Source organism: Anas acuta, chromosome 1 (assembly GCF_963932015.1).
Source record: "Anas acuta chromosome 1, bAnaAcu1.1, whole genome shotgun sequence".
Taxonomy (NCBI): domain Eukaryota; kingdom Metazoa; phylum Chordata; class Aves; order Anseriformes; family Anatidae; genus Anas; species Anas acuta.
This window is the reverse complement of record NC_088979.1, coordinates 113,660,992-113,688,486: the sequence shown is the minus strand read 5'-3', so window position 1 is coordinate 113,688,486 and position 27,495 is coordinate 113,660,992. Positions and strand designations below refer to the sequence as shown.

At 40.2% G+C, this 27,495-nt stretch overlaps 1 protein-coding gene across 2 annotated transcripts in view; it reads right to left on the bottom strand.

Annotated features, from left to right (window-relative positions):
- Positions 1-27,495, bottom strand: part of MYH15 (myosin heavy chain 15) — a 67,178-nt gene that overhangs the window by 31,931 nt on the left and 7,752 nt on the right. For both annotated transcript variants that reach the window (XM_068693808.1, XM_068693799.1), the window contains exons 6-32: positions 26,824-26,851; positions 25,825-25,918; positions 24,483-24,503; positions 23,761-23,853; positions 22,705-22,768; positions 22,478-22,576; positions 20,009-20,112; positions 19,441-19,579; positions 18,755-18,873; positions 17,507-17,656; positions 16,557-16,727; positions 15,090-15,269; positions 13,656-13,788; positions 11,753-11,820; positions 9,967-10,054; positions 9,630-9,747; positions 9,285-9,408; positions 8,467-8,603; positions 7,856-8,111; positions 7,384-7,626; positions 6,594-6,770; positions 5,918-6,063; positions 5,270-5,360; positions 3,759-4,148; positions 2,187-2,313; positions 955-1,073; positions 285-481 (exon numbers count right to left, since the gene is read on the bottom strand). In XM_068693808.1, coding sequence (XP_068549909.1) covers positions 285-481; positions 955-1,073; positions 2,187-2,313; positions 3,759-4,148; positions 5,270-5,360; positions 5,918-6,063; positions 6,594-6,770; positions 7,384-7,626; positions 7,856-8,111; positions 8,467-8,603; positions 9,285-9,408; positions 9,630-9,747; positions 9,967-10,054; positions 11,753-11,820; positions 13,656-13,788; positions 15,090-15,269; positions 16,557-16,727; positions 17,507-17,656; positions 18,755-18,873; positions 19,441-19,579; positions 20,009-20,112; positions 22,478-22,576; positions 22,705-22,768; positions 23,761-23,853; positions 24,483-24,503; positions 25,825-25,918; positions 26,824-26,851 — 3,676 coding nt within the window. The remainder of the gene's footprint in view (positions 1-284; positions 482-954; positions 1,074-2,186; positions 2,314-3,758; positions 4,149-5,269; positions 5,361-5,917; positions 6,064-6,593; positions 6,771-7,383; positions 7,627-7,855; positions 8,112-8,466; positions 8,604-9,284; positions 9,409-9,629; positions 9,748-9,966; positions 10,055-11,752; positions 11,821-13,655; positions 13,789-15,089; positions 15,270-16,556; positions 16,728-17,506; positions 17,657-18,754; positions 18,874-19,440; positions 19,580-20,008; positions 20,113-22,477; positions 22,577-22,704; positions 22,769-23,760; positions 23,854-24,482; positions 24,504-25,824; positions 25,919-26,823; positions 26,852-27,495) is intronic.

Below are 27,495 nucleotides of genomic sequence, written 5' to 3'. Positions count from 1 at the left end.
CATACTGAATTCTATAACTAAAAGAGATGACGACTGAAAAGGAGTTGGTTCGTGCCTTGGGCCTTTTGTTCATAGACTAGACTGGGAAAATAGAGTTTGGTAGTCACAGCAGCGAGAAGAGGCCCTGGAAATAAAGGAAGGGTCCCCAAAAAAATACAACAAAGATGCCAGATGGAGAAAATGTACTGGAAGAGGGGGAAGATCCTGCAGATTGGAGACATGCAGATGCAGATACTACAGTCCTTCCAGCTGAGGGGCAGATGAAACCCATAGTACCCACTTACTTGGCATCTTCCAGCTCCTCAGTTCTCTGTATGGCATCAGTCTCATACTTTGTTCTCCACTGTGCCACTTCTGCATTTCCCTTAGAGAGAGCCCGCTGCAGCTCCGCCTTGGCTTCTTGCTCCTCCTCATACTGCTCCCGCAAGAGATCACAGTCATGCCTGGCTGCTTGCAGGGCATGAGCCAGGGCATTTTTGGACTGCAGAAATAGAAAGGTCAAAGCATTGGATGGGTACCTACTGAAAAACCCAAATAAACATACTCTAGAAATTCAAATGGAGACAGAAATCTGTTTCTTTTTTGCCTCTGGCCTTGACAGTCCTGATCAAGTCAAGTCAAGAAATACTTGAGGTCATCCCTACTGATGACATGCTGGGCAAACCATCAAAACTGAGGATACCTCTGGAGAAACAGATAAATGTTTAAGATGCAAGATTTAAGATTTTGGGTATACTATTGGATAAGTTTCATTTACCAGTTATGGGCACCAGATATTTTCCAAAACTCTTCTCCTTTGACTTATTTGTGTCAGGGGCAGGAACTTATATCCTTAAAATTACCAGGAAGTATTCTCACTTCTACGTGTCATTTCAGCTTTTATCCAGGGTACAAACAAACATGAGTAGTTTTTCCCTTTCCAACCCAATGAATGGGACAACATCAAAGCATTACCTTGGTTTCCTCTTCTAGCTGTCTCCTAAGTTCTTCAATCTGCTGGGTAAATGATGTTTTTCCCCGGGACAGCTGACTTATCAGTGACTCCTTCTCCTCAAGCTGTCTTACAAATTCACCTGTCACAGAATTTGATCAAGAAAGGGTAAGAACAAGAAGTGACACACTCCTAGCCAGAGCCAAAAATCAAAGTCTGTCTTGTCCAATTCTGCAGAGGAAAAGAACTAACAATGACTGTGGCTAACCTTTTGTGAAGTGTCTTTCGATCTTGTAACCACCAAGATACTTCACTTTCTTCTCTCTCTCTTTTTTTTTTTTTTTAAATAGTTATTATTTGTAGTGTCATTACTTTGATTCATGATTGTTAGTTCATCTCATGGATCAGGCTAGATTGATTCTTACTTTCACATGCAATTGTAGCTGGTTTTGCTTACATGTTTTCTTCACTATTTTGCTTTTCTACAGACTGCTTTTCAGTTGGCTCCAAAGTATCCTAATATCCTCACAACTGCCAGCATACAGAATAGAGGGATACATAAGGAAAACTATTTATCATGAGAAGGGCACCATTACAGGGTGGAAACTCAAGCCTTATAGGAGTACATAGAACTAACAAGATAACTGACAGAAAATGAAATACATGTGTCTTTGAAAATACATGGAAAGTTAATATAGCAGAACAGTGATAACTGATGAGGATGCTGAGATTAAATGGTTCTCTAGTTAAAAACATAGCACACACTTGGAGGATATGTCTGAGTGGATCCAAGTATCTTCTAGGTTGCAATGCCTGAGGTTATGCTGAGGAAGGCAGTATCCACACAGACAACAACAGTACACCAACTTCCTCATCTTCCCTCTAGCTTTGCACATGTCATTGTTTATGAAACTGGATATTGTGCACATGTGCACATAGATGCACATGTCATTGTTTATGAAACTGGATATTTAGCCAACACGTCCATTTCAGCTCATGAGGTGGTAGCACAGCATGTTGGTAACTACGGTTATAGCTTAGTTTTAAAAGCCAGTCCAAGGCAGGGTCTCTTCTATCAAGCTTATGCAAATACTGAAGGCAGGAAAATTGGAAGATACAAAGCTACAGCTCCATTCAGCAGTCTTAATCCAACCAGTTCCAGTACAAGTGTTACTGCACAATACTCCTCTTTAATGTAGCCGCCTGATATACTGAATCCCAGTATTTGGGCTGAACACTCATGTGCCACACATACCGTTCTCACTCTGGAGCTTTGCCTTCTGAGTAGTGAGGTCGTTCATGAGGCGAGTCATTTCATCCAGTTTAGTTTTTGTCTCATTCAGATGATCTTCATAAGTGCGACAAAGTTTTTCTGCATTTGCCTAAGAAGGAGAAAGCAGGAAGCAGGAGAAAAGACACACAAAGCTGTAGCTTCCAAGTAACTATTTGGAAGCTGTAGCCTTCCAAATCTGTGTATGTGTGTGTATGCATCCCTTTCAGAGAAATGTCAGATAACAAAGACACAAATATCACTTTCAGCAGCAGCATACAAGGAGCGATAAGGCAGAGGTTAAGGCTGGGTCTTCATAAGCTTTAAAAAACACTTAAATCGCATTCTGTTGGTATCCTGGTTTAAGGAAAAAATTTGACCTGGTAAATACCACTTTTCTGTTTTGCACCAAGTAGAACAACAGCGAAATGTATCTTCCAGGAACATTGAGTGCCTAGAACTTGAATAAAGAATTTAGGATTTGGCTCAGATATAAGAGTGACCAAGAAGAAATGATCCTACTCATCATCATGCGTGTGTAGTTAATGTTTTTCAAGATACAGTTCATGAACAGCAAAGGTTACAGAGGGACAAATGACATCCCTTGTTCTTAGTGAACTTCTCATAAGTATCTCTTAAAGCTCTTCAATAAAACAGATCCAAGTCTTGCCACTGTTTTGAAGACAGGGACACTGGAACTGAAAGAGGAAAACCTGCTTTGGCATCTTGGAGGACAGCAGCAAAGCAGGGAATAGGAGCCCTGTGTCTGCAGCCCCAGTCAGGGGTCTCCCCACCAGACCATACCACATTTATTTTCCCTTAATTGCATTGTGAAAAAACGCACCAGAGTAAAAAGACTTTGCAAGACCTTCAAAAGCAATCACATGCCTATGAAGTTCAGTCATAAGCCTCATCATAATTGCTAGATGGGAATATCACTTCCAATGAAAACTGCTTTACTGATTCTATTTAATTGCCATTTATCATAAATTGAGGCTGATGACAGCCTTCTAACACTCAGAATAATGAAATCTCTTTTCTTCAGCTGCACAGAAAGGACTCTTTAGAGTGCCCTGAAAGCTACCAAGCTCAGGAAGCAAAATGGGTAACTCATCCATAGAAGGTCAAAATAGAGAACTGTCACAAAGCTTTTGTTTTATGCTCCTTGTTAACATGACTCAAAACAGTGAGCCAGGAACAGGATCTGGAGGTACTGTGCTTGGGATGGGAATCTAACCTTGGATGACATCACACCAGTTATCATCAGCCTGGTGGAGCACAATTAAAGTGACACAGTTTTGTGCTCTGAAATATATGATTAACCAATATGTCTGGGATGGGGGATGCACTATGTATTAGACAGGCCCTCTCAATCACTGTCTCATCTCTAAGGTAAGGAGGGTTATACCACCAGCTGAGGAAAGTGTGATACTATGCGCACATGCACCACCATATCGCAGGAAACCACCTTGTGAAACACCCCAGTCCTAGGAAACCTTCAGACCAGCCTTGGCTACACATGACCACTGTAGGTTTGAAAAGCCTCAAGATGCTTACTTTTCCCTTCACCATCTGCTCCATGTTGGATGACAGATCATCCACCTCCATCTTCAGCTCACTTTTCTCCTTTTCCAGTTTCTGCTTGACCCGCTGGAGGTTGTCCAGTTGCTCCCCCATCTCAGCCACGCTGTCTGCATGCTTCTTCCTCAGGGTGGCAGCCGTGGCTTCATAGTGCAGCGTGGCCTCCTCAAGGTCCCGACGCAGCTTCAGGAACTCAGCCTCACGTTTCTTGTTCATCTCCAGCTGGGCAGCAGTGGCTCCCCCAGCCTCCTCAAGTCGCTCACTTAATTCCTCCAGTTCTCGGGCCAAATCTGATCTCTGCTTTTCCACCTTGGCTCGAGCAGCTCTCTCTGCTTCCAATTCCTCTTCCAGTTCTTCTATACGAGCCTATCAAAAAGACAGGAGTGCCTTTGGGTTACCCTCCATGATGATTCCTATCAGGGAAACTTGAGGCACCTTACAAATACTTAAGCCTTCTGACAGCCCACACTTCACAACAGAGATGCAAGCAGAGCAGTTAAGGACTTCCCAAGTTGTGCCAATAAATTGGATCTTGAGCTAGAGTAAGGATGATGAGTTACATCTTTCTCATAGTAGATTGCTCTACAAGCTCTACAGTTTGCTATACAAGCTTTAGTTCAAGACACTGAAGTACACTGGCCTTGTATTCTGTCATGTACTTTACAGTTAGGTCAAGTACAGCAGTGTGAGTTTTTTTTTTATAGTAGGAGTGAGGAATAGTAACTAATTGCAGTTGAAGGGGAGTGTAAGAGTTCTCTTTACTTCCACTGTAAGAGTGAGGATTTTGAATATAGCAGTGTGCCAAACTGCATGCATAATGAGTACTCATTGGGGGGTAATCTTTATCAAAAAAACAGTTGTTTTGATGAAAATATGCTTCACATTCAAATTACCTGAATGTTCTTTATTTATAAAACATCAGAGCTGATATTTTGGGTCAAGACATTTAATTTGGACTGTGCTGGTCGCCTTTGGCCTTCTAATTTCTGTTGAAACTTTCCTGAGCATTTGAGCCCTTATCCTAAATTTCAAATCCATGGCTATTCACTGCTGAATCCTCCACAGTATCCCCACAACCATCCTCAGGTTCATTGTTCAGAGCTTAAAACACATTACCAAAACCTTTCTGTCTATCCTGAAACCACTAGCATTCTATAGTCATAAGTCCTGATACTGGGAAAGAACCACTATGGAGAGAGCATTGTAAGGGGAAAAGGTATTAACATGGGCTGCTATAGAGTTACACCACTTGCTGTCTCAAAGCTGAGCTGCAGCTTGCTGTGAAAATCTCTGCAAAGCATTTCAGTAAGGCATAAAAATCACAGAATCACTGAATGGTTTGGGTTGGCAAGGACTGTAAAGACCACCTAGTTTCAACCCTTGCCATAGGCAGGGACACCTACCACTATACCAGATCGCCCAGGGCCTCATCCAGCCTGGCCTTGGAGAGACTCATCCTAAGATAGATGAGAAAGAACCACACTGACCTGAAGCTCCTTGATCTTCTTCTGCAGCTGCATTACTATAGCTTGCTCATCTTCTATCTTGGAATTCAGCTGGCTCATTTCAAATTCTTTCCTGCCAAGGAAAGGAAAATCCCACTGTGACAGTTTTCCCCATAATTCAAACAAAGTTAGGCTTATGCAATTTTTAGAGTTGTTCAATAAAACTCCTAATGCATCTAAAAATGAAAACAATCCTCATGCATTGCCATGTGCATGAAAACACATCCTTCTCTGAGCAGTTGTTGCCAAGTCAAGGCTCTGCAATAACTTGTGAAATTACATTTCTTGTTCTTTTGGTCATACAAAGTAATATTATTTTCTTACTCAATGAAAAAAATATCCCTAACCAAGCCAGGTCTTTCAACAGTGCTGTCATAGTTACTTAGAATGGACAACTTTTTAGAGGCTTCCTTCAGTTTTATCTGCTAATATGATGATAAGGGTAATCATCTATAATGTTTCAGGCATACTGTATGCAATGCAATGATTTTCCCCTCCCTCCTTGGTTATATACTCTCTGTCATGGAAATTCTATTTAGCCAGCATCAGAGCAGAACGACACACCTGAAGTCTCTACATGGCAGTAGTAACTGTGTTGCTTTACTTTGTATAAAAGAAATAGTCTCTTACTTCTTCAGCTTTTCTTCCATCTGCAACTTATCATTCTCCAAGTCCATGACACTCTCTTGGGTCAGCTTCAAATCCCCTTCTAGTTTGCGTTTTGCCCTTTCCAGATCCATCCTCACCTTCTTCTCTTGTTCAAGTGAGCCCTCAAGCTTTAGGTACAAGGTCACTTGTTAAATATATTCAACACAGATGGTTTCCAACAGTCAGTTGCATGCTAAACCCATCTTTGTGCAGAGCTCTAGCAAGAGTTGAATCAGAAGTACTTAAGTATAAGCATCTGATCTTATGTTTTCTTGGTTTCTAGCAGCCAGTAGACATATGGGATAAATAAACATAGTGTAAGGATTAGTCCATGCTTTACGTTTGCGTGAGCATTATAGTTCTCTTGGTAGCAAAGCTCCGTTTGACTGCATGCCAGTTACAATGCAAATGCACACTGAGTGTGGATTTTCCCTTTTACTGTATTCCTTTCAGAGGTGTGGCTACACAGATAAGTATTTATAGTGTTGCTGTAATTTTACTTTTTGCAAGGTGCAACAAGGACTGCATTTATAAATCCTTGATTGTTTCTGAAAGAACAGGAATACATTGCAAAGATCTGTGACATTTCAGACACATTAAAATTGTTAAGTGGTAGACAAAACAAGCCTTCAGAAAAGTGAAGGCAGAGCCAGCTTACATCGTCCACTTGCTGTTCCAGTTTCACTTTAGCTTTGCTCAGTGTGTTGACTTTGTCCTCCTCTGCTTGTAGGTCATCCAGAACTTGCTGGTGAGCTTCCTGCAAAGACTTCTTCTCCTTAGTAAGTTTGCTGATGTTCTCATCAAGAGTTGCCATTTCCTCTGTCAGATTTTTGACCTGTGGAAGAGAGGACGGTTAATTTATAAGACTCTTAAGCAAGGGATTATCACAAACAGGCTCAGATGACTGTCTATACTGAAATTGTATGGAGGAAGACAGTGGGAAGAAAGGGATGTCTTCCCTTGACTCCTTGTGGGGTTTTGAATGAAACTGTCATCAAGGGAGCCAGTAAGTGCCAATTCTTGTTATGGACATTTTTATTTCAAATACATTCAGTTTTTTTTTTTTTTTCAGTGTCACTCTCACTGTGACAAAATCCAGCTCCTGGTTCTTTCTGGGAGAATTAAGAGATGAGTTTTACATTTGCAGGCCCTCAGAGGAAGAGCTGGAAGAACTCATGGTTTCAGCAGAAAACTGTTTGCTTAAACACACCAAAACTAGACGCAATTCTTTAGCAGTGTTGGAGCAAAACCCACTTCTGAAAAAGAGAAACTAAGGCTCAGACTTAACACTTTTTCCCTCATAAGTTTGAATGGCTCTGTATATATTGACCCTTTAGTGTGGCCTTTGTAACAGGCAGTGTAAAGTTGTCAGGTACACCGGTAGCTCTTGTGAAAAAGGTTATCCTTGCCTGACCTCTTCTGAAAACATGACAAAGTTCTAAAGGTACCTTATTTTCAGTGGCATGTTTCTCTTTCTCAACTTTTGCAAGAGTTATTTCAAGATCATCAATATCTTTCTTGAGCTCAGAGCACTCATCTTCCAATTTTCTCTTCTTGGAAGTCAGCTCAGAATTCATCTCTTCCTCATCCTCAACCCGCTCTGTCAGCTCTTTGACTTTGGCCTCCAGCTGAATCTTGGATTTAATCAACAAGTCGCATCGTTCCTCAGCATCTGCCAGAGTGTCTTGCTCCTGGTGAGAAAGGAAGAGGACAAGTGGTCATTGCCTCAATTATCACCTACTCTGTATTCACAGAGACTGACCCAATGTTACAGAGCAGTTTCTATCTGCCCTAATTTTTTGGCAAGACTCTGACAAGACCAACAGCTTATTTTAGTTGAATCACATCAACACGCTGGTCTGTAAGCTTTTGAACTTGAAAATACATCTAATGAACATTCAAATATACATCCCTACTCACAGCTTGGAGCTGTAGAAGCAAGTCATTTTTTTCCTGAACTAAAGAGACTTGCTTTTCTTCAAGTTCTTTTCTCCTGGCTTCAGATTTTTCCAGAGCCTCCTTCAGTTTCAAGAACTCTTCCTTCATATTGGCCATCTCTTTTTCAGTTTCTGCAGACTTCAGAAGAGGTTTAATCTTAAAGAAAAGCTTCATCCAGGGCCAATTCTTTACAGCCATAAATGCACGGATATTCCACTGAATTACAAGAAGGGCATCCCTGTTTTAGGAAGAAAACACAATCCTCTAATGGTTATCCTGAATTGAGAAAATTCCCAGTTAGTTTTATGGCTCTGCTCTCAGTAATACTGGGAACTTGTTCCAGGTCCTAACATATGCAAGATACTTTCTCCACAGTTCTTGATTTTCAGAGATGTGAAAAATTTTCCAAATCTGATTTTTGTCAGAGCTGCAGGCAGCAATATACAGTCGTTATTACCGTTATCAAACATGTAAGTTAAACCTTTAATTCAGGACTAGCTATGGCTTTAGGAACTGTAAAAAGGCCTTCACTCAACGTATAATTAAATGGCAATGACTATTATCTGCTAAGATTGAAAGGGGTGACTTCATACCTGCGCTCCACTATCTTCTGGAACTCAATACGCATCAGTCTGCCACGTGCCCTTGCTTGGATCATCGTTAAGATCTTTGCAAGTCTCTCATCCCTCATTTCTTCTAGATGGCCCAACAGACCAGCCTTGAAGAACACCTGGTACGTGCACAGATGACATTTGACCATAGTGAACGTATTTTTTCCAGAGTGCACCAACAATTACAGAGACTTTGTTTTAATTGTTCAGAAGAATGGTAATGTTATTGGCACATTTATAAAGCAAAAGAAAATAGAGGGCTAAATACTACCTGCATCAGGAACTGCATTGCACAGTTCTACAACTGGCTCTCATCTCCCCAGTTTTGAATAGGCCAAACCATTTTTTCATCATGCTACACAGTATCTGTTGGATGTAGCAGGTTCAAAGCAGGTCAGCTGAACCTCAACTCCCGACTCTCAGGTCTCTGCTGAATGGGATCATGTCATAATTGCGCATGGCTTCATTTAAAATGCTGTAGCTGATCTTGCAGTCCATATATGCTTGAGCCTATCTATGCTATAATAAACTACTGTTTTACTGATAGGCATGGAGCATCAGCTGCTCTTCTGTTTGCTTGCAGTGTTGCTGTAATAAAAGCTTTGTGGGAGCTTAAGCTGGAGAAATAAAATTTCTCTAGCACACCTTAAAAGTTAATATCAGTTTGCTGCCATATTACTGGTTCCTTGTATTATCAATTCTTCATTAATCGGCACCACCAGAGATTGCATAATACCCTATTCTGCCAATCAGATCCATCTTTTCTCTCTAAATATCAATTGTTAATCTTTTCTGGTTACCTTGGTGTGTCCAAAACGATATTGGTTATGGTCAATATCTAAAGATGCCAGCAGTTTTTCAGCAGCTTTTCTGCTATCAACAAACTTGTCTTCTGGGATTGCACCCGGATTCAGAATGCGGTACCTGTTAACAACAGATAAGCAATGAATAGGACTGGCAAAAAAATGACCTAGACTAATTTCCTACTTTGCATCTACAGCAGAATTCTGCCTTCTATGTTCAGGCAAACTGGATAGAAAATAAACTTGAATTGAATAAAATACCTCAAATAAAAATGATAGGACATGCTTTGCTTATTTTGGCTGATAGGATAAGGACAGGAGACAACACAGCTCTGTCATTACCTTTGTTTAAAGTCTGCGTAAAGCACCCTGTTTGGGAAACCCTTACGGCAAATGCGGATACCTTCCAGGACACCATTACACCGAAGCTGATGCAAGACAAGGAAAGCATCCATTTCACCTACAGGGGGGAAAACAAAAGAGAACTTTTCCATAGGGCTTAATCTTCATTTCACAGTGGGAAATGAAAAATGGGAGGTGTCATCTGAGAGGGCAACACCATGGGAAAAACTGAATAACGCAGGTCGTATAGAAATATGTTCTGGAGACTTGCAAGTAAGTACTGGAATTACACTGTTTGAGTACACTAAAAATTTTAAGACAGCTGTGCTTTTCATACCTGGTGTTTTTGATTCATTGGGGATAATGCATCGTACAAAGTGAGGGGCTGTAGATTTTAGGTTAGTCATCAGCTTATTCAAATTTTCCTGGAACAGACATGACAAAACACAATTAGCTTTAATGGTCTTGTGGAATTCCAATTGCTGATTTCTCTAGTTTGTTAGTTAAGTTTATTAAGGTCATCTACGTAGTTCCTAGTAAGATTATAAGCTTAAAAATCATTAAAAAGAAATGATTTCAAATAAATCAAAATCGAAATTAACTTCTTTAAAGGAATCCACATCAGTTTTAGCAAAATCTTAAGAAGATTTGTGTTTTACTTACAGCCCCAGAACTGTCAGATGCAACATGAATAGCCAGCAAGATGCAATATCATCCCGCAGAACATTTTTGCATTTTTTTCTCTTACACTATCTACAAGACATACTCTTCATGTAATGATACATGAAAATGGAAGATCCTCAATAAAACACGTTACATTGATGACTACCTTCATTAACACATCACTGATGTTAAACCCTGTTTTTTCATCAAATATTATGGTGACACTAAGCATCAGGACTCTCTCTTCACACTGTACTGTCTGATGACAGTTTTCACACCATCCTGTTTAACCAGTGACTTTACACCTTCCACTAGGAGTACTAAGTTCCTTTCACCTGAAGAGACTGATTTGAACTGCATTTTTGCCTAGTCACTTAACCCTTCCCATCTGTGCCTTGTAAAAGCTAGGCTTTTGTCCTCGTGGCCAAACATTTTCCCTTTATTAATCTTAGACATCTTTCAGGCAGGCAGCAACCTAGCTCAGAAGAAGCCAAGCATTCAGTGCCTGCCAGTGATCTCCAGGCTCTAAGGAAGGTGTTTTGTCTAGTATGCAGAAAATAGAGAAGATTAGAGGTGAAATATAATGTAATCAGGGCAGGCTGTTAAAGCTGAAAATTTCTCCTGTGCCAGTCAGGATGATAAATGAGACAACCCGAGCCAGCTCCTAAGCAGCTCCTTGTGTTCTGGAAAATGGGCCTCTATTATTGGACTATTAAATTGCTGTCTGCAAATACATCCTTCAGATATATTTACATTTCTTCAGCTGGCAAGATATGTCTCTCTGTTTCCTGTGATTTCACTTCATGAGGAGTAACATCTAACAAAATAAAATACATGTCTAAGGGGAAACCCCTATCAACTTCCCCACCTGATGCTAGCTTACATTACGTCTTCCTCAATATAATGCATAAAAAAAGCCAAAAAAAACCACAACCAAACCAAACCAAAAACCCGTAAGAAAACAAAAACACACTAATGGTAAGTTACAAGCCCCTTTTTTCCCCAGAGATGATCCTGATGTCAGCTTCCACCAGGAATGCATTCCAGTGAGGGAATTACTCAGGAAAAAAGAGGTTATACTCTGCTCCTTTCAACAACTTTTGTTTTCTACAATTGCTCTTATCCTAGGATCCCATTAGAAGCAGTAACAAAGCAGGGACTAGCAAATAACTTGTAATCAGTTCCAGTTCCAAAGACTTGTATGAAGCTACAAGCCATGAAATAAATGATACTTGTTAAAATAGAATTAAAAATGATTTACCTCCTGCATGCTCAAATAAAAGAAAACAGAGCAGCCCCTCACACATACAGTTTTAATAACTTTGACAGGGTCAATAACCTAGGCTTGGAATCAAATTCTGATATCGGATTTCAGTTTCCTTTGTCCATTATAGTCATTAACATCCCTCTTCAAAGCATTGTCTCAACACTAACCATCAGGTGTGGTGATGTAAACAAACCTTGTGTAATGAGGACACAGTTTGAAAAGAAGCACCTTTCTTGCGTTTCTTTTCTCCACCCTGGTCAGCTAAGGAAAAAAGAAAAAAAGAGTAAAAATCACACCATGTATCTCAGTAAGGGGTGCAGGCCATGGCACGGGAAACAGACAAACCATAGATGACTTGATGGCTGTGATCATTCAAATCATTCAAATATTATACAAAAAAAAAGCCTTCTGAATGTCAAGTGTTATATATCACAAGTTTGCAGCTTACTGTCTACATTCAGGATTTTTGTCAAAGACCATTGCTTTCTGCATTGCATTTTCATTTCAGATCTGGACAGCATCACTTGTTACACAGAAAGTCCATAAATATGAATAAGGCAGAAAAAATAACTTTAACAACACAGAGTAGCTTGTATTTCACTAAAATGCCTAGGGTGAGATGACACAGAAAGAGAAAAAGATAAAGAAAGAAATGCTTAGGCAGAATTTGTACTGCTCATTGTACTGTACAGACCTGATTCTCACGTCAGCTAATGAGACACTGAACTCATGCAAGTTACGTTTGGCCAGAATAAATAGAAATAAATATTTATTTTGTAATTTTAGATACAGTAGCTTGGCATCCCCTGAATTTTGCTTAAAGCTTCAGAGTTGAAATCTCTTAAAGAAATGATAATTTTTGACATGACCTTTAAGAAGTTTCACGACTCATGAGCAAAGCATGACCCAAAAATATACAGCCATTTCTGAATTTCTACAGTTTTTAAATACTGGACCATTAGATCATTTCCAGGAGGTCTGACATTCTGTCACCTGTCAACAGTCAATGTAAAAGGTGAGGTGAACAGTACAATCTGTTTGATGCAATTATCAAAATCCTCTCCCCCTTTTGAAAGCGACACTGCTAAGACTGGAAGAGGCTAATCTGAGCAGGCTGTTCTTTTCTCCTGACACTGAAGAAAAGCAAGGTAGCATTCTGAGAGACAGGACTATCCACAGGCAAGTATGCAGTTAGTAACTTGCAAGAATTTGCTAATGTCATGATTTTTGTTATTTATATTCAGCTCCATCTCTTAACACATTATGAAGTCTGCATTCTGCTTGCTTTCTCAGCAAGTGTCTTATGATTCACGACAACATCATCCACAGGAATGAGGTTACTAATAAGTAGGCTGTAAGTGATTGCAACTTCAGGACATAAGAACGACATCTTTGTAAAGAATGCCAGTCTTATTTACTTAGCGTCCTTTCTCTGGATGCTTGCTACTTGTCTTCTCTCAACTAAAACAGTTCTGTATAATGCGTATAGCTTAAATGCATCCTCAGATGTACATTAGTCTATTGGTCTTTTCAAAAACAGACAAAAAGGAAAAAAGAAACCCACATCAACAGCAGCAACCAGAAAGGAAGATGTATTTGTAAAATCTTCTGCTACTTTGGCAAAGGAGGAAAAATGTTCAGTCGCATTCAGTATTTTCTTGCCACTAATCCAACAAAATATTTCAAGATTCTCTCTTAAATATTGCACTTCTTATTTAATCCAGGATGGCTAGCAAGCAGGACTACAGAACAGGGAACAAGAGCTGTTCTTGTTGACAGGCATTTATGTACAAAATGTTTTGTGAAACACTTGCCTGTATAACTGAACACTTGCATGCTCAAACACCCACTGGAGTGTTCACAACACAAATTTCCTTGCCAAAATTGCTTAGAGGTATTATGCATTCAAACTAGCTGAGTTAATGGCCTACTTAGGATAACATGGCAGACTCCTACAGATGCTGTGTGCATCTAAATAACTAGTCACTGCCTCATTTAGCATTGAGTCAACTGCAGTTTATAGTTGTTTCTTAAATTCATTTCCAAGCACACACCCCAGAAATGAACAAAAACTCATGTGAGTTGATTCTGCTTACCACTGTCAGCACCAACGTAGCTTTCAAACAGGCTTGCCAGGAGTTTGTTGGATGATTTTTGGAAAATCCCTACTACGGTTTCATTAAGCGGGTCTTTGTTCTTCTCAAGCCATCCAATGATGTTGTAGGGAACCTACAGCAAGGTGTTGAAAGCATAAACCAGAGGTTGCAAATGCTCTCCATCAAAGTAGTCCCTTAAGGCTTGGCTTGAAGCTAATGACCTTTTGCGAAATGCTGTTCTCAGAGCAGGACCAGCCACCCAGTTTTTCCATCACTTTCCATCCAATTCTCTGCTTCTTAATTGCCTGACCTCTCTTCCTAACAATTACCATCTGAATCCCACACACTCTTTCCAAACTTGTTGGTCTCTATATCTTCTGAACTCCATGTGGCTGGCTGTAAATACACCACATGCCATCAGTGTCCCAGGAACCCTCCTTATAACAGCTGAACTATAAAACACACAGGTAATAATTTCACTTCACAACAGTATACTACGCTCAAATAATTAAGATTTTCTGACAGAAATGTAGTGGTTGAAAAACTAACTCCTGGACTTTGCCACGTCTCTCTGTTTAGTGAAAAAATACGTTCTGTTAATAGTACCATGTGGAGATGAAAATTCTCATTTTCTTTGCTGAATACACTAACATCTACAGATAAAGAGCAAGATGAGCATTACTTCTCATAATAAAAGCAAAGGCAGCTTACAGTTCAATCATACTTGAAAATGAACTCAAACCAGTACTAGGTAGGTTCCAGCTCTGCTGTACTGACACTTCTTATCAATGCTAGTTTGATAAAAAAAAATATTTCTTATGCCCCTCTCAAATTCTTTCTGCCCATCTAGTCTGAAAATGCAGCTTTGAAATCGTGTACGTTTCGACTCAAGTGTCACAACATTGGATTGTATTCCTTTACCCCATCATCATCAGACCTGTTAACTAAACCTTCACAGCAAAATCAATGACACTTCCCTTTGGCTGTATTGACACACCGGTCCCAACATGAGTAATAAGTGATATAAAATCTGTTCTTCAAAACCTTCCTGAAGTTAGGCAGAGATTACTTAGTTCATTTGTACAGGGAAACAAGATGGAAAGTTAGATGCTGCTGCTATTTAACCACTAATCTGAATCTGATTACAGGACAAGTGAAAAAGACAAGGCTTATTTTTAGCAATACCACTGTTAGCCCTCCTCAGTTCACTTCCTTTATTTGTGTAGCCAAGAACCAGATGTCCTAAAGTCTGGTGGCATCTTACTGTGTTGCAATGTTTATGCAGAGAGAGCAGGCATTTGCTCTTAACTCCTTTCCATCTTCACCCTTCCCACTCTCCCTTCCTCACTGTGTGCTACAGTTTAATCCCCCCTCCACACATACACACCTGGAAGACCACTAATATAAGGTCTGCTTGCAAACAGAGGAACTTACTGCACCAGCATAATGAAGAAGTTCAAAGTGAGCTTCATATTTCCTTTTCTTATCAGGCCTGGGCTTCTGCAAGTTAGGTGACTTGCCAAGATGATTGTCATAAAGTTTGGCTTTGAATGTCATATCTGTTGCTTTTGGGAACATGCATTCCTCTTCAAGGATTGACAGGATTCCCAATGGCTGTTGATTAAAAAGGTCACAGAATCATAGAATACTTTGGGTTATAAAGAACATTAGGGATCACCTAATTGCCATTGGCAGGGACACCTCCCACTAGACCAGGTTGCCCAAATCTCCACCCATCCTAGCCTCAAACACTTCCAGAGATGGGGTATCCACAGCTTCACTGGGCTACGTGTTCTAGTGCCTCATCACCCTCATAATAAAGAATTTCTTCCTTATATCTAATCCAAATCTACCTTCTTTTAGTTTAAAGTCATTTCCCATTGTCCTATTACCACTCTGATAAAAATTCCGTCTCCACATCTTTCTTGGAAAATGTTTAGTCTGCCTACAGCAGCTGTGCAGCCTTTAAGTTTGATCTGATGGAAATTTAAGCTTGCAAAATTTATTCCCATTCTGAGGATGAAATCTTTGACTATTCTGTTAAAATTGTAACCACACCTTTCGCTATTCAGTATGACACTTCTGCCTTAGGAGGCTTTCTGATGGCTTCCAGAAATTGTTTGGTTTAGACAATTGGACCAACTCACATTTTATTGCTCATCTTTCAGAACAAGATAGACTAACTTCCTAGGATTTGACAGGACAGATTTTTTGTGGGATGAGGGTGAAATGCACAGACATCCTAACCCTGGAGAAGAAAGTGATTAAGTACAAGAGCACTTAATAATCTGGCTACTTCTGCTGTTCCAAGTGTCCTACTAATACAAGACTCCAAATTTAATTTTTCCTCAGAGATCAGCAGGGTTAAATGCTATGTCAGAAGAGATGGCATAAAGAGATACAGCAAGATTCAGCTGCCCTGACAAGGCTACATAATGTTCATGAGGAAGGGAAAAGGAAAGGCATATCCTATGCTGGGGAAGCTGTGGGAGGGAAGCATGGCTTCAGGCTAGGGAGAGCCTGAAGGACTTCACATCAACATGTAATGTAAGAAACAGGACATCATGGGGAGAGAGATGCTGACATTAAGCATATGTGGAACAAAGTAAACTGTTGAACAGTAGGAGAAAAGTGAAGTAAGAAACAAGGAAGACCACACACCTACACAAAACAAGTACAACTTGTGGCTGCTGTTGGCTCTCCAAGGCAAACTCACTGAAATAAAGTTAAATAGATAGAAATGGCACAAATATTGATTTTTCTTTGATTCCATAATGCATATGGTGAGAAATCTGTCTTGCTGTTTATCCTGCTCTATTGACTGGGATTTGAGGGTAACTCCAAAGGAACATCATGAATTAAAACAATTCATTAAATACACCTTAGCACTCCTGTACGTACCTTCTCAATTAGATCGATACAAGCCTGCAGGTCCATGCCAAAATCAATGAATACCCACTCAATGCCTTCCTTTTTATATTCTTCTTGCTCCAGGACAAACATGTGATGATTGAAAAACTGTTGCAGTTTCTCATTAGTGTAATTGATGCAGAGCTGCTCAAAGCTGTTGAACTGCAGGAGTTAAAAGGAGATGCATTTGTACATAGCGAACTATGTCATGGGTTTAGTGGAAAAGCAAGAGGGAAGCTATCTACATTTACAGCCTTCTAAACAGTAACAAGTTGAGAAACTACTGAGCATTACACTGAAGGCAAAGGAGGGGGAGTTCAATAGCAGGCTGCTGGCTGCCTTGTGTGCTGTTCTCTGGAGTGTGTGGATGCCCCGATTTGTTCAGGTCTCTCAGTTAGAATGCACACCAGTTTTCCTCAGCAGCATGCCATCCAAGTCCTCTAGAGCAGAGCCAGTGCAGTTTTTGCTCTGCTTAATACAGAGAGCAAATCATAGCAGCATCATCATTAAGCACATACCCTTAGGAATGGCTTCTGAGAAACAAAAGTTGTGAAATATTTTATGTTGCAGACATTTTTTATGGTGATAATAAAAAAAAAAAATGAAGAAGTGCTGCATCATATAAAAGGCACTTTCTCTCAAAGAGAAAAAGTGGCTACAGTGGGCACACCATCCTAAAATTCAGCCCAAACAATATGAGATGTTGTCTCTGCTAAAGACCCTCTTCCTGCCCAGGAACTATGAGCATGTCCAGCTGTGTTGAATACTGAGCATTGTCTACACCTATTCATGGCAAAACCTTGTAAAGTCATATATGCTGTTTGCTCTACAGCTTTCTTGGCTTTTGGCTTTGTGTCCATTTAGAAGAAAATACCCATCCCAAGAAGTATTGTTAAGTAACTTCTGTGTCCTTCCCCAGGTCCTCACACATGAATACTCACATCAAAGATTTCAAAGCCAGCAATGTCCAGGACTCCAATGAAGAACTGTCTGGGTAGCTTAGTATCCAATGTCTTGTTGATACGGACCACCAGCCACTTGAACATTCGATCATACACTGCCTTGGATAAGGCCCCAACAGCATACAAAACCTAAAATACACATTTCAAAATGCCACTACATACAACAGAATTCACTGTGGAACACAAGGATTTCAGTACATTAGTCTTTTAAAATTCCTACTTACAGTTTAAATATCACAATTTTTCTTATAATTGCTGAGGTAATTACTAGTTAATACAACACACAGCTTCTTCCATTATCTATGCTGACTTTTCTTCAAACCATTGCTATACATATTTCAGTCACATATGTACAAACATGTACATAAAGTGTTAGTAATGTTCCTCTTTGGAAAGAGCTGGATGGCAAGTAGCAAAAGGCTTCATCCCTTGTACTGCTGTGGAGTTCAGTACCACAAAGCTCAAAGGCCTGATGTTAGCCATAATAACCAGAACTGTAGGCACAGGGGATGTCTGTGCTTAAGCTACTCCTTGACGTTTGTTTCAAATTTTGAAGGATGCTATGTCACAAGCAGGATGTTGGAAAGGAAATGTCTGTGCCTTTGCTTTAGTGTACCAAGTGCATGACTACACTAGTAAGGTAGAGCTCTCTCCAACAGTTCTCCAGTTACTGAGCCTGTGCCATAGCCTGCCTTCAGACAACAATTTTAATTTTAACCACAATGCTGAAGTACCTTCTGGAATACTATACAGCCTGCAGCAGTGCTAACCCAAGGACATTTGTTTCCTAAATTAAGAGGTACCTTTACGTGGATATTGCCTTTAGCTGATTGAGGTCACACAGAACTTAGAATTACATGAATAATAAATGAGTGTATAAATAATCCACAGATCATCTCTTCTAGGTAGCTATTCTCATCCAGAATTAGATACCAAGTCCCATGTGCTTTTACTGCACCTCATTTCCTTGAGTGGCTGCTACTAACACATCTGAAAAACAATCCCAAAGGCCACTATCCTCTTGTCAATCTTTTTACCAGTATCCTGCTCTTTCATCATCTATTCCCCCATGTTTGGGGATATAAAATGAGAACAGTTACTAGAAGATCCACTGTTCATACAACACGCACGCACGTTAATATTGCTAGCAAAAGTCTCTCTGGGATGTTACAAAAGACCCCAGGCTTGTGGAACAGGTATCCAAACACTGTGACAGTTTCTTCTTACCTGTTCAACACTTTGACCTTTAGTCACATACTCATTTCCAACTTTCACTCTAGGGTGCAATAAACCCTTAACCAAATCAGAGGAGTTGATTCCCATCAGGTAGGCAGCTTTGTCAGCACCTGATCAGGAGAAAACAAGGTTTTAGCTGGCTCTGAACTGCTATGTGAAAACATACCTAGCCAAGAAAAAGTTCTTAGTTCATCTACACCCAAAGAGAAACTAGATAAAGAACTTGCTTTTTAAATTATTAATCTTGGGTGTGCCTATGCTCAGTTCTGTGGTGGAGAAGGTCAGCTAGAAACACACTTGACAAACTCTTCAGATATAAGAGATTTTCAGAATGGATATAGGCAGTTGAAATAGTACTATTTCATGTGCTAGAGGAAGCAAAGAAAGCCTGAGGAAATGAAATTTAAAGCTAAAGCAACAACTTTTCACAACCATTTTGTTCAAATGGTCAAAAAAAATGGAGTTTCATTGTGTTGCTCTGTGTCTATTCACTCTCTACTAAGTGAGGTTGCTCGGCAGTGTACAAATCACTGCTAGAAATGATGTGCAGCACTCTTGGCTGAACAGCAGCTATACTGCACAAGATCGAATCAAACAGGCTCCACCTTCCTCAGCACAGGGTTTGATAATACGCCAGACTTTTGAAGGTAAGGAGTAACATTAAATGTTTTTCTTACTTTCAGTGCCATCAGCCTCTGCCTGCTCTTCTCTGGGTCGTTGTTTGAATTTCATGTTTCCAAAGTGCATGATGGCTCCTGTGAGTTTGTAGGCACCAGACTTTTCATCTGGTACAAATCCCAAGATGTCCATGGCTTGCTGTGAAAAGCAAAAAAATGGGTATTTGATTGCTTGCCTCTTCAATAGCAATGTTATTTTGCAGCCCCACAATCTACCCTTGCACAGGAGATATTATTAACCTGCCAAGGGGCATTATCTCAAAGCAGCCACTGGAACACCCTGATGACCCAGCAATGGATGGAAAGCAAGGGAAGAGATCCCATTATTTAGTGTTTTATGCATCAAAATTATAAGAACATTGAGCCCACGGGCATTACATGGACCAGATTCAAAAGCACAATATTTTACCGGGCCTCATGATTCATGGTTTGAATGCAATTGAGACCCATTCCAGTTTTCGTTTTATTCTAGCAGTTTCAGTGACAGAAGTTTGGCTCCTGGCCAGCACCTTTCCTCCTCACATGCACCTAATCAATGAGGCAAAAAGTGAAATCAATACAGGCTTACATCTGTTGCCATCAATTCTTCTCCATCATCCAAGTTGTCCACTGTAACTACTCCTTGTGAGCAGAAGTGGTAGTCATAAGGATTGGTGGAGACCAGTAACATATCTGTAAAAGAATTGCCAAGGTCAAAATCCATTCCATTCCAATCCAAATTCCATCCATTCAGGAAATCCACCAAAAAATGGAGATTGAAGGGATCAAGTCAGACATACATTTGTCTTTACACAAACGTGTACAATATGTTTCAAGTGCAGGGCAGTAACCAACTCTTTCATTTTACTGTTCCAGTCTGAAGACCAAGATTTAGAGAAAGAGTAAATAAAAATAATATGAATAATATGCACACACTTCTATTAAACATGTTTTGCATTATACTGAGGTCATCATTTCCTATATAGCCCTACTTTCTGCTTTGCATGACTGTAGGGGGTAAGAACACTATCTAGTTACAGAAAAAAATATTTTAGTAGGATTCAAGATAGGGACAACTGGGATGGTTCCCTCTTTTATGACAGACCTGAAAAAAATGAGTTTCAGGATTCTTTGGAAAAGTCTCTTATATCTTAATGAACAAAAGTCTAAACACAGCTTTTTATTTCTTTCCTCTTTCCTTTCTCCTCACATCAAAAGTCAAAACTACAGAGTTATTTTCTAGAAAGCTAGAAGGCTACAATACTTCACAGAGAGTCCTGCTTCCTTGAATTCACAGAAAGTTTCACCTGGATTCAGCAGACCAAGCTTTGACCAAGCTAGATGTCAATGTTTTACTTACACACACACACACACACACACACACACAGAATAGCCTGAGTTGGAAGGGACCCACAAGGATCATCAGGTCCAACTCCTGGCTCCACACAGGACCACCCCAAAATCAGAGTTTGTGTCTCAAAGTGTTGTCCAAAGCGCTGAACTCTGTCAGGCTCAGTGCCGTGACCACTGCCCTGGGGAGCCTGTCCCAGCACCCGAGCACCCTCTGGGTGCAGACCCTTTCCCTAACCCCCAGCCTGACCCTCCCCTGTCCCAGCTCCATGCCGTTCCCTCGGATCCTGTCGCTGTCCCCAGAGAGCAGAGCTCAGCGCCTGCCCCTCTGTTCCCCTCGTGAGGGAGCTGCAGGCTGCCATGAGGCCTCCCCTCAGCCTGCTCTGCTCAGGGCTAAGCAAACCAAGGGCCCTCAGCCACTCCTCATACTGTCTTGCCCTCTAGACCCTTCACCGTCTTTGTAACCTTCCTTTGGATGCTAATAGTTTTATGTCCTTCTAATATTGTGGCTCCCAAAACCGCACACAGTACTCAAGGTGAGGTCTCACCAGTACAGAGTAGAGCAGAAGTACATATCTAAGTGTGTGTGTAAATCTCTCTCTCTTTATTCATCTGTTATTATGTATATATAAAGTCATATTCTCTACGTCTACGTGTTACTTTGCTCTGTAGTCACTATTTTACGCAATCACTTATAAATATACACATAACACATATATTTATCTATATTTAGAGAACTATGTATTGATGTACAAAGATGTACATTTCTTGTCTACAAAGCAAAGCCACCATTGGTTTCAGACTCTTTAAAAGCCTGTAAACATGCCCCTCCTGGCCAGAAAGGTGAATGCTGTTTGTGGAATATACAGACAGTTTATGAGAAGGACCATATTTTCCCAGCACAGGGATTCACAGAGGAATCTCAGTGCAATGCTTCCTTGAAATCTTTCCCATAATTGTCATTAGACTACATAAAAGTTAAGAGGGTTAGGGACTTGACCACACACTGTCAGGATAAGACTTCAAAACAGATTATGATTGCTACGGCTTAACAGGAGTTCAGCATAGCAACAGAGTGACTCTTCAACGTGTTTTATAGAATATGTTTCTTAGAGGACAAACAAAAGTCAGCTAGCCACATCACTTTAATGATTAGTGAAGGCTCTATTTAAAGCATTAGGAGATAGGAGCAAGGAGACCTCATCTGCTCTCTGCTCTTCTCCAGCAGTCTATGGGACTGCCTTCAGCCAAGGGAAACTTGACAGGGGAGATTGCCAAGCAGCCGTGCATATTCTCCTTTTCTATGAGTTGTGCTAGGATACTATGCCCATTTGGGACAGGAAGAGGGAAATAGTTTTTCTTCATGGATATATAAGCAAATCTCCTCACACACACACAGAAAAAAACAAAAATCATGATCAAAGTTTTATTGCCATAAATGCTTTTAAAGGCATAGATTTTTTTCCAGATGTTTTGAGAGCTTGAATTACACAGATTCAATATGACGGTTTTTGGCTTTATAATGATACATTTTAGAAGTCACATCCAAATCTAATTCCCTTATTCTAATACCTTAAATCACATCACTTTATTGGGTACTTGCATCAGTGAAAGAGACTTTCTGAACACATCTTTGCTCCCTACCCCCTCTTAAGCTGCTTCAGAGAAAGGCTGGTTCTTAAAGGCTGCGTATCCATTAAACACTTACCTAGTAACTCTGGTTTCTTTCCTGACAGGATTTGGTAGAAGATGTGATAGTCTCTTTCACCTGGTTGCTGGAAAATCACTCGGGATTTCTCCAGTAAATCTGGTTTCACAAAGAAAAATTCAGTGAGTAAGGTTCTCCAAGCTTTCAGATGAGGAATTGTACTTTTAATTACTTTAAAAAGAAAAAAAAAAAAAAAAAGAGAAAAAAAAAAAGAATTTGCTGCTTACAAATCTCAATATCAGCAGATGACAGTTTGCCTGTGGTTCCAAAGTGGATTCGGATAAATTTACCCTAAACCCCAGAGAAAAATATTCTAATTAGTGCATACAGTATACAGAGAGGAAAACTTGAAGGTGATCATTTGGTTCAAAGAATCAGTTTATTGTAACTACTTGGCTTTGCACAGGGTCATTTTCAATGAGAAATACCAAACAATGATATAACAGTTTCTTAAGCAGCCTGAGTCTGTATCTACAGCTCTTTAATCAGCTTGTGGGGAAAGGATAACCGTGTACTATTATAACAGGCTGAGATATGGGAAAGCATGTGGCTTCCAGTTTCATGTTACAGCTTTACAGGAATGTGGGACTCAAAGTAATAATCCAATAAACCTGAACATGAGACACAGACGTCTGTGTCCATGCATGTGTGTAGTGACTCCCTCTCATTTGTAGTCCTGACTTATAATTTACAGGTCTAATGAAAACAGAGAGAGAGGCCCAAGCTCATGACAGCACTAAGAAACAAGAGAAACAAGCAGGGACAGCTTATTGAGACAAAAAAAAAAAAAGTAGATGGCATGGGTCAAAGCAGAACTGCTCTCTGTATGGGTCTGCAGAAGGAGAAGATGTGGGAGGGAGCAGGGATTGTGGTACATCTCTGACACATGACAAAGTAGAAGTATTGTAGAGAGGGTGGATGACTTGGGCTGGTGGAAAACGGTAGGACAATAAGGCTCTGCAGCAGAAGCAGTCTTGGGGAGAATCTGCCATTGCTGTTTAAAATTCTGTGATGTGAAGGGCTTCATAAAGCGAGGCTTTTCTTGGTTTCTGCTCATGGAATTGTTTAAACAACTATTCAAGGTGGATCAATCTCTCTTTTTTCCTCGTTAATCCCTCCAATAGTTTTTCCTAGACAGATCCTACTTTGTTATTCCTTCCTTGTGAAGAAGCCCAACCATTTTAGTGGACAAAATGAGAAGCAATTTATGAAATAATTATTACAGAGATGTTACCAAGTGGCATTGTTAATGACGATATTATTATGCTGCATTACGGACTTACAAAACGTGACGAGTTGTCATTTCTCAGGGTTTTGGCATTTCCAAAAGCTTCTAGGGCTGGGTTTGCTTGAATGATTTGATCCTCCAAGGTTCCCTAGAAATCAAGGTTGCAATACTATTGAGAAACCTACAGGCCACAAACTCATACGGTAACTCTAACTCAGGCATGCGTTCACTCATAGAGAGAAACCTCCCAAGGAAAACAGCTTAGCTCCACCCGAGGGGTGGCACGGCATGGAGTGGTGTAACAGCAGAATTGGCAGCCAACTAGGAACGCTTAAAATGCCTCAAATGTTCAGTGGCTCTCTGCTGTTTTGCTTTGTAGATTTGATAATTTATGCCATCTGCATGCAGATGAAATCACCATATCTTTCCATGTATTGAGAAGTCGCTGGGGACACCCAAGTGCATGTGTGTAGGAGAAGGGCTACTGAAGACAGTGACAAGCACTGCAGTGAAATGCATTAATTTTTAAAGCACTCAGAGCTTTTAGTGTCTAGAATTTTTGGAAACGAGAAAGTGTTAACCACCACTTGCACAAACTTCAGTTTGCTAAAGAAAACTACAACTGCCTTGGCTTCAGGGAACACTTCAATAGGGGAACCATGCAAAGTAAGATGCTGAGGTTCATGAGATGGAATGACAGAGCTGGGTACCATCTTCACATGGAAAAGGTAAAAAACAAAAACAAACAAACAAAAAAAAACAAAGCTGAATACTTACCCCAGTTTTGGTAGCTGGTTGCTGTCAAAAGACAGTAAAAAAAAAAAGTCAGTACTTACAAAAAGGACATCACAGGATATAAACATTGGCAAGGTTAGACATCGAGTTGGGGCCAACATACTAGCAGGAATTTCTGAAATCTTATTTAGCATTCACCACACATCACAAAATAGCCAAGTGCTGCTCCTATCCAGCTCATTATTTTAACTCCCTACTCCAAGCATATGCCTGGTTTTGCTCCAGAGGTGTTCCAGAAGGAACCACAAGATTAACAAACCAGACAGAGAAAACAGGCAAGTACCAGATGGTAAGGATAAAAGAATGTAAATGCAAACATGAAAGTTTTAGACAATCAGATTTTGCTGCACGTGAATTCTTGGATTATTAGAAACAAGGGCTGAGATGTTGAAGATAAAATGTGACCTCAGCTGAGAAGTTACATGGACAAAGTCTTCCAGCTGCAATATCTGTTATTTGCACATTTTTTTCATGATCATGCCAGATTTCTGATGCCATTATGAGCATCAATGTCATTGCACATGCAAGGCTGACTCTGGACCACTCAGTCATTTCCTAAGAGAACTTTGCAGACTTCAGATGAATGCACATTATATTTTGGGAACATGAGGTGAGCAAACGGAATCTGAGGCTGGCTGAAGTCTTAGCTTTATACATAAAGTTCATAGGAATCAATTTGCCACAAAAGAGCGTTGAACCTTGAAGTGCAATGAAGCATAGTGAATAAACTCATAGCAACACAGAATAAAAAGCAACATGAATGCAGTATTCACTGTAACCTTAGCACTTAAAAGCAGAACAGCACTTAACCAAAAGGAAATATACAGAAGTTGATTTAAAAACCTTTTGTCAAAACATTCCTATTTTAGAGGACAAAAAGGCTTTTCAACAAAACAGACATTTTGATCAAAGCTATGCTTTTGAAGACTGTTTTCCATGTGAAAAGAAATCTTTTTTTTTTTTTAATCTTCATGATCTTCCCAGCATTTGATCAGTTTTAACGCATTAAGAAACATTTAGCACTTGACAACTAAAACTCTTAGAAAAAAATATCAGCAACCAGCAGTAGTTCAGAACCAGGAAGGGTTTTGCTGCTCTGCCTGCAGCATGGGAAATTTGGAAGAGCATTGCCTTCCTACCTTCAGGGCTACATGGTTTCAGTAATGCCATTTAGATGCATCAATAACTTTTCCCAACAATTTCTTATCTTAACCATGCCCATTGAGGTCTAGCACATAGTCCAGCACTCAGGATGCAGACTTGCAATGTTGTGCACAACAAATATCTTGGAAGCTTGAAATGAAAGAGCTGCTGGCAGACTTACGCTCTTTTTACCAGGTTCACCCAAGGCTGCCACTGTGGCAAAGTACTGGATGACACGTTTTGTGTTGACAGTCTTGCCAGCACCGGATTCTCCGCTAGGGGAAGAAGGAATGTAACATTAGAGTCGCTCAATCAGCTCTAACCCATTCTTTTGCCCACCCATCCTGTCAGCTCCATGCCCTGCACAGGCTATTCTTACAGTCACTGACTGATTTCTGCAGCCTGTTTTTGGGTCATTCCAGGGAAAATCATGTCATATTAACTGAATGACGAGCTGAATGCCTACAACAACAGCAACTAATTCTTCATGTGACTGCGTTCAGAAATCTAATGCAAACCCACACTACTTTGAGTTTCCTTTAAGTTTTAATAGAAAGGTTTATTAAAAATGTCCAGACTCAGGATCCAACTCTATACAGCTAATGAGTTAAGAAACATACAGGAGAACTGCAGTATTTTGTCAGCATCATCCAGTAGAATATGTGAACTGTGTAGAGAGAGACCTAGCTCTCCATCTTTCATGCTTGACAGTAAATGTGCCTCCTCTTTTCTTGGTCATCTTCCTTCCTGTGGATGTGTCTATTCAATGTTCTTGACTATGTTTTGTAACACGAACAACATTTTGAAGAAAATCTTCTGTGTCTGGAGAGGGCAGACACAGCGAGGACAACCCTGGAAGAAGCTTCTCTAACTGCCTGTTGAGTTGTTTTCATGCCTACTTGGAAAGAACACCAAATGCAGATCAGAAATGGGCCAGCCTCCATCAAACTCTCAGCTATTCCTTTCCAATGGGGCTCAAGGCAGCCATCAGGTGGCTAAATTGCCAATTATTTCACTTGGATCAAGTTCCAGGCAATATAGCTGAGCTTTTAAGGGTCAACTTGTATTTCAATGGGATTTTCAAGGAGACTTTTCAATAGTCTTTTTCTTTTTTTTTTTCCCTTTGAAGTTTTTTTCCACAGCAAAAGAGTCTCAAATCAGCCAAAAGAGAAGCACTTACGTGATCAGCATAGACTGATTCTCCCGATCTGTGGAGGAGGAAAAAAAAAAAAAAAAAGAAAAAAAGAATTGAAGCAAACTTAGTTGGCTGTAGAAATTGCTTGTTATAATTTCAAATCAGAACCAACTATTCTAGAACCAGTCCTGAATGGACAGGAGAGAAACACAGGAAGTAGCGGTGGAAAGGTAAAAATAAGCATTATTAGTCCAACCTCCAGCACTGCCAGTTTTTCCTGTACCCTGAAGCCTCCTCTCATGTTTTGTTCAAGTCAGTACTAAAGACCTGCAAGTCATGCACATTCCCCTACGTCTAGGAAACAAACAACAAAAAGAAAGTAATTTGCTGTCAGCAAAATGTTGCTTTACTTACTCCTGTGTAGGTCTCTGCTCACGTCTGACCCCTCTGCCTTGCATTATTGCACCAACCCAAGCAATTCTACTACTTGTTCTTGGGCCATTCATCACTGTATGTATGTACTCTTTTTTGGTGAGCCATGCTGCTGAAATCAAGTTTTATAGTTCCCCTACTGTTAACGCCCTGAGCAGAAGTAAACATTTATAAGAACATTTTGCAATCAATATATTATTGAACTAGTTCAGCAAATGCTACCTAGAAGCAGATTCTAGGAACCACTGGGCCTGAATCCCTCTTTTCTGTTTTAATTCCAGACAT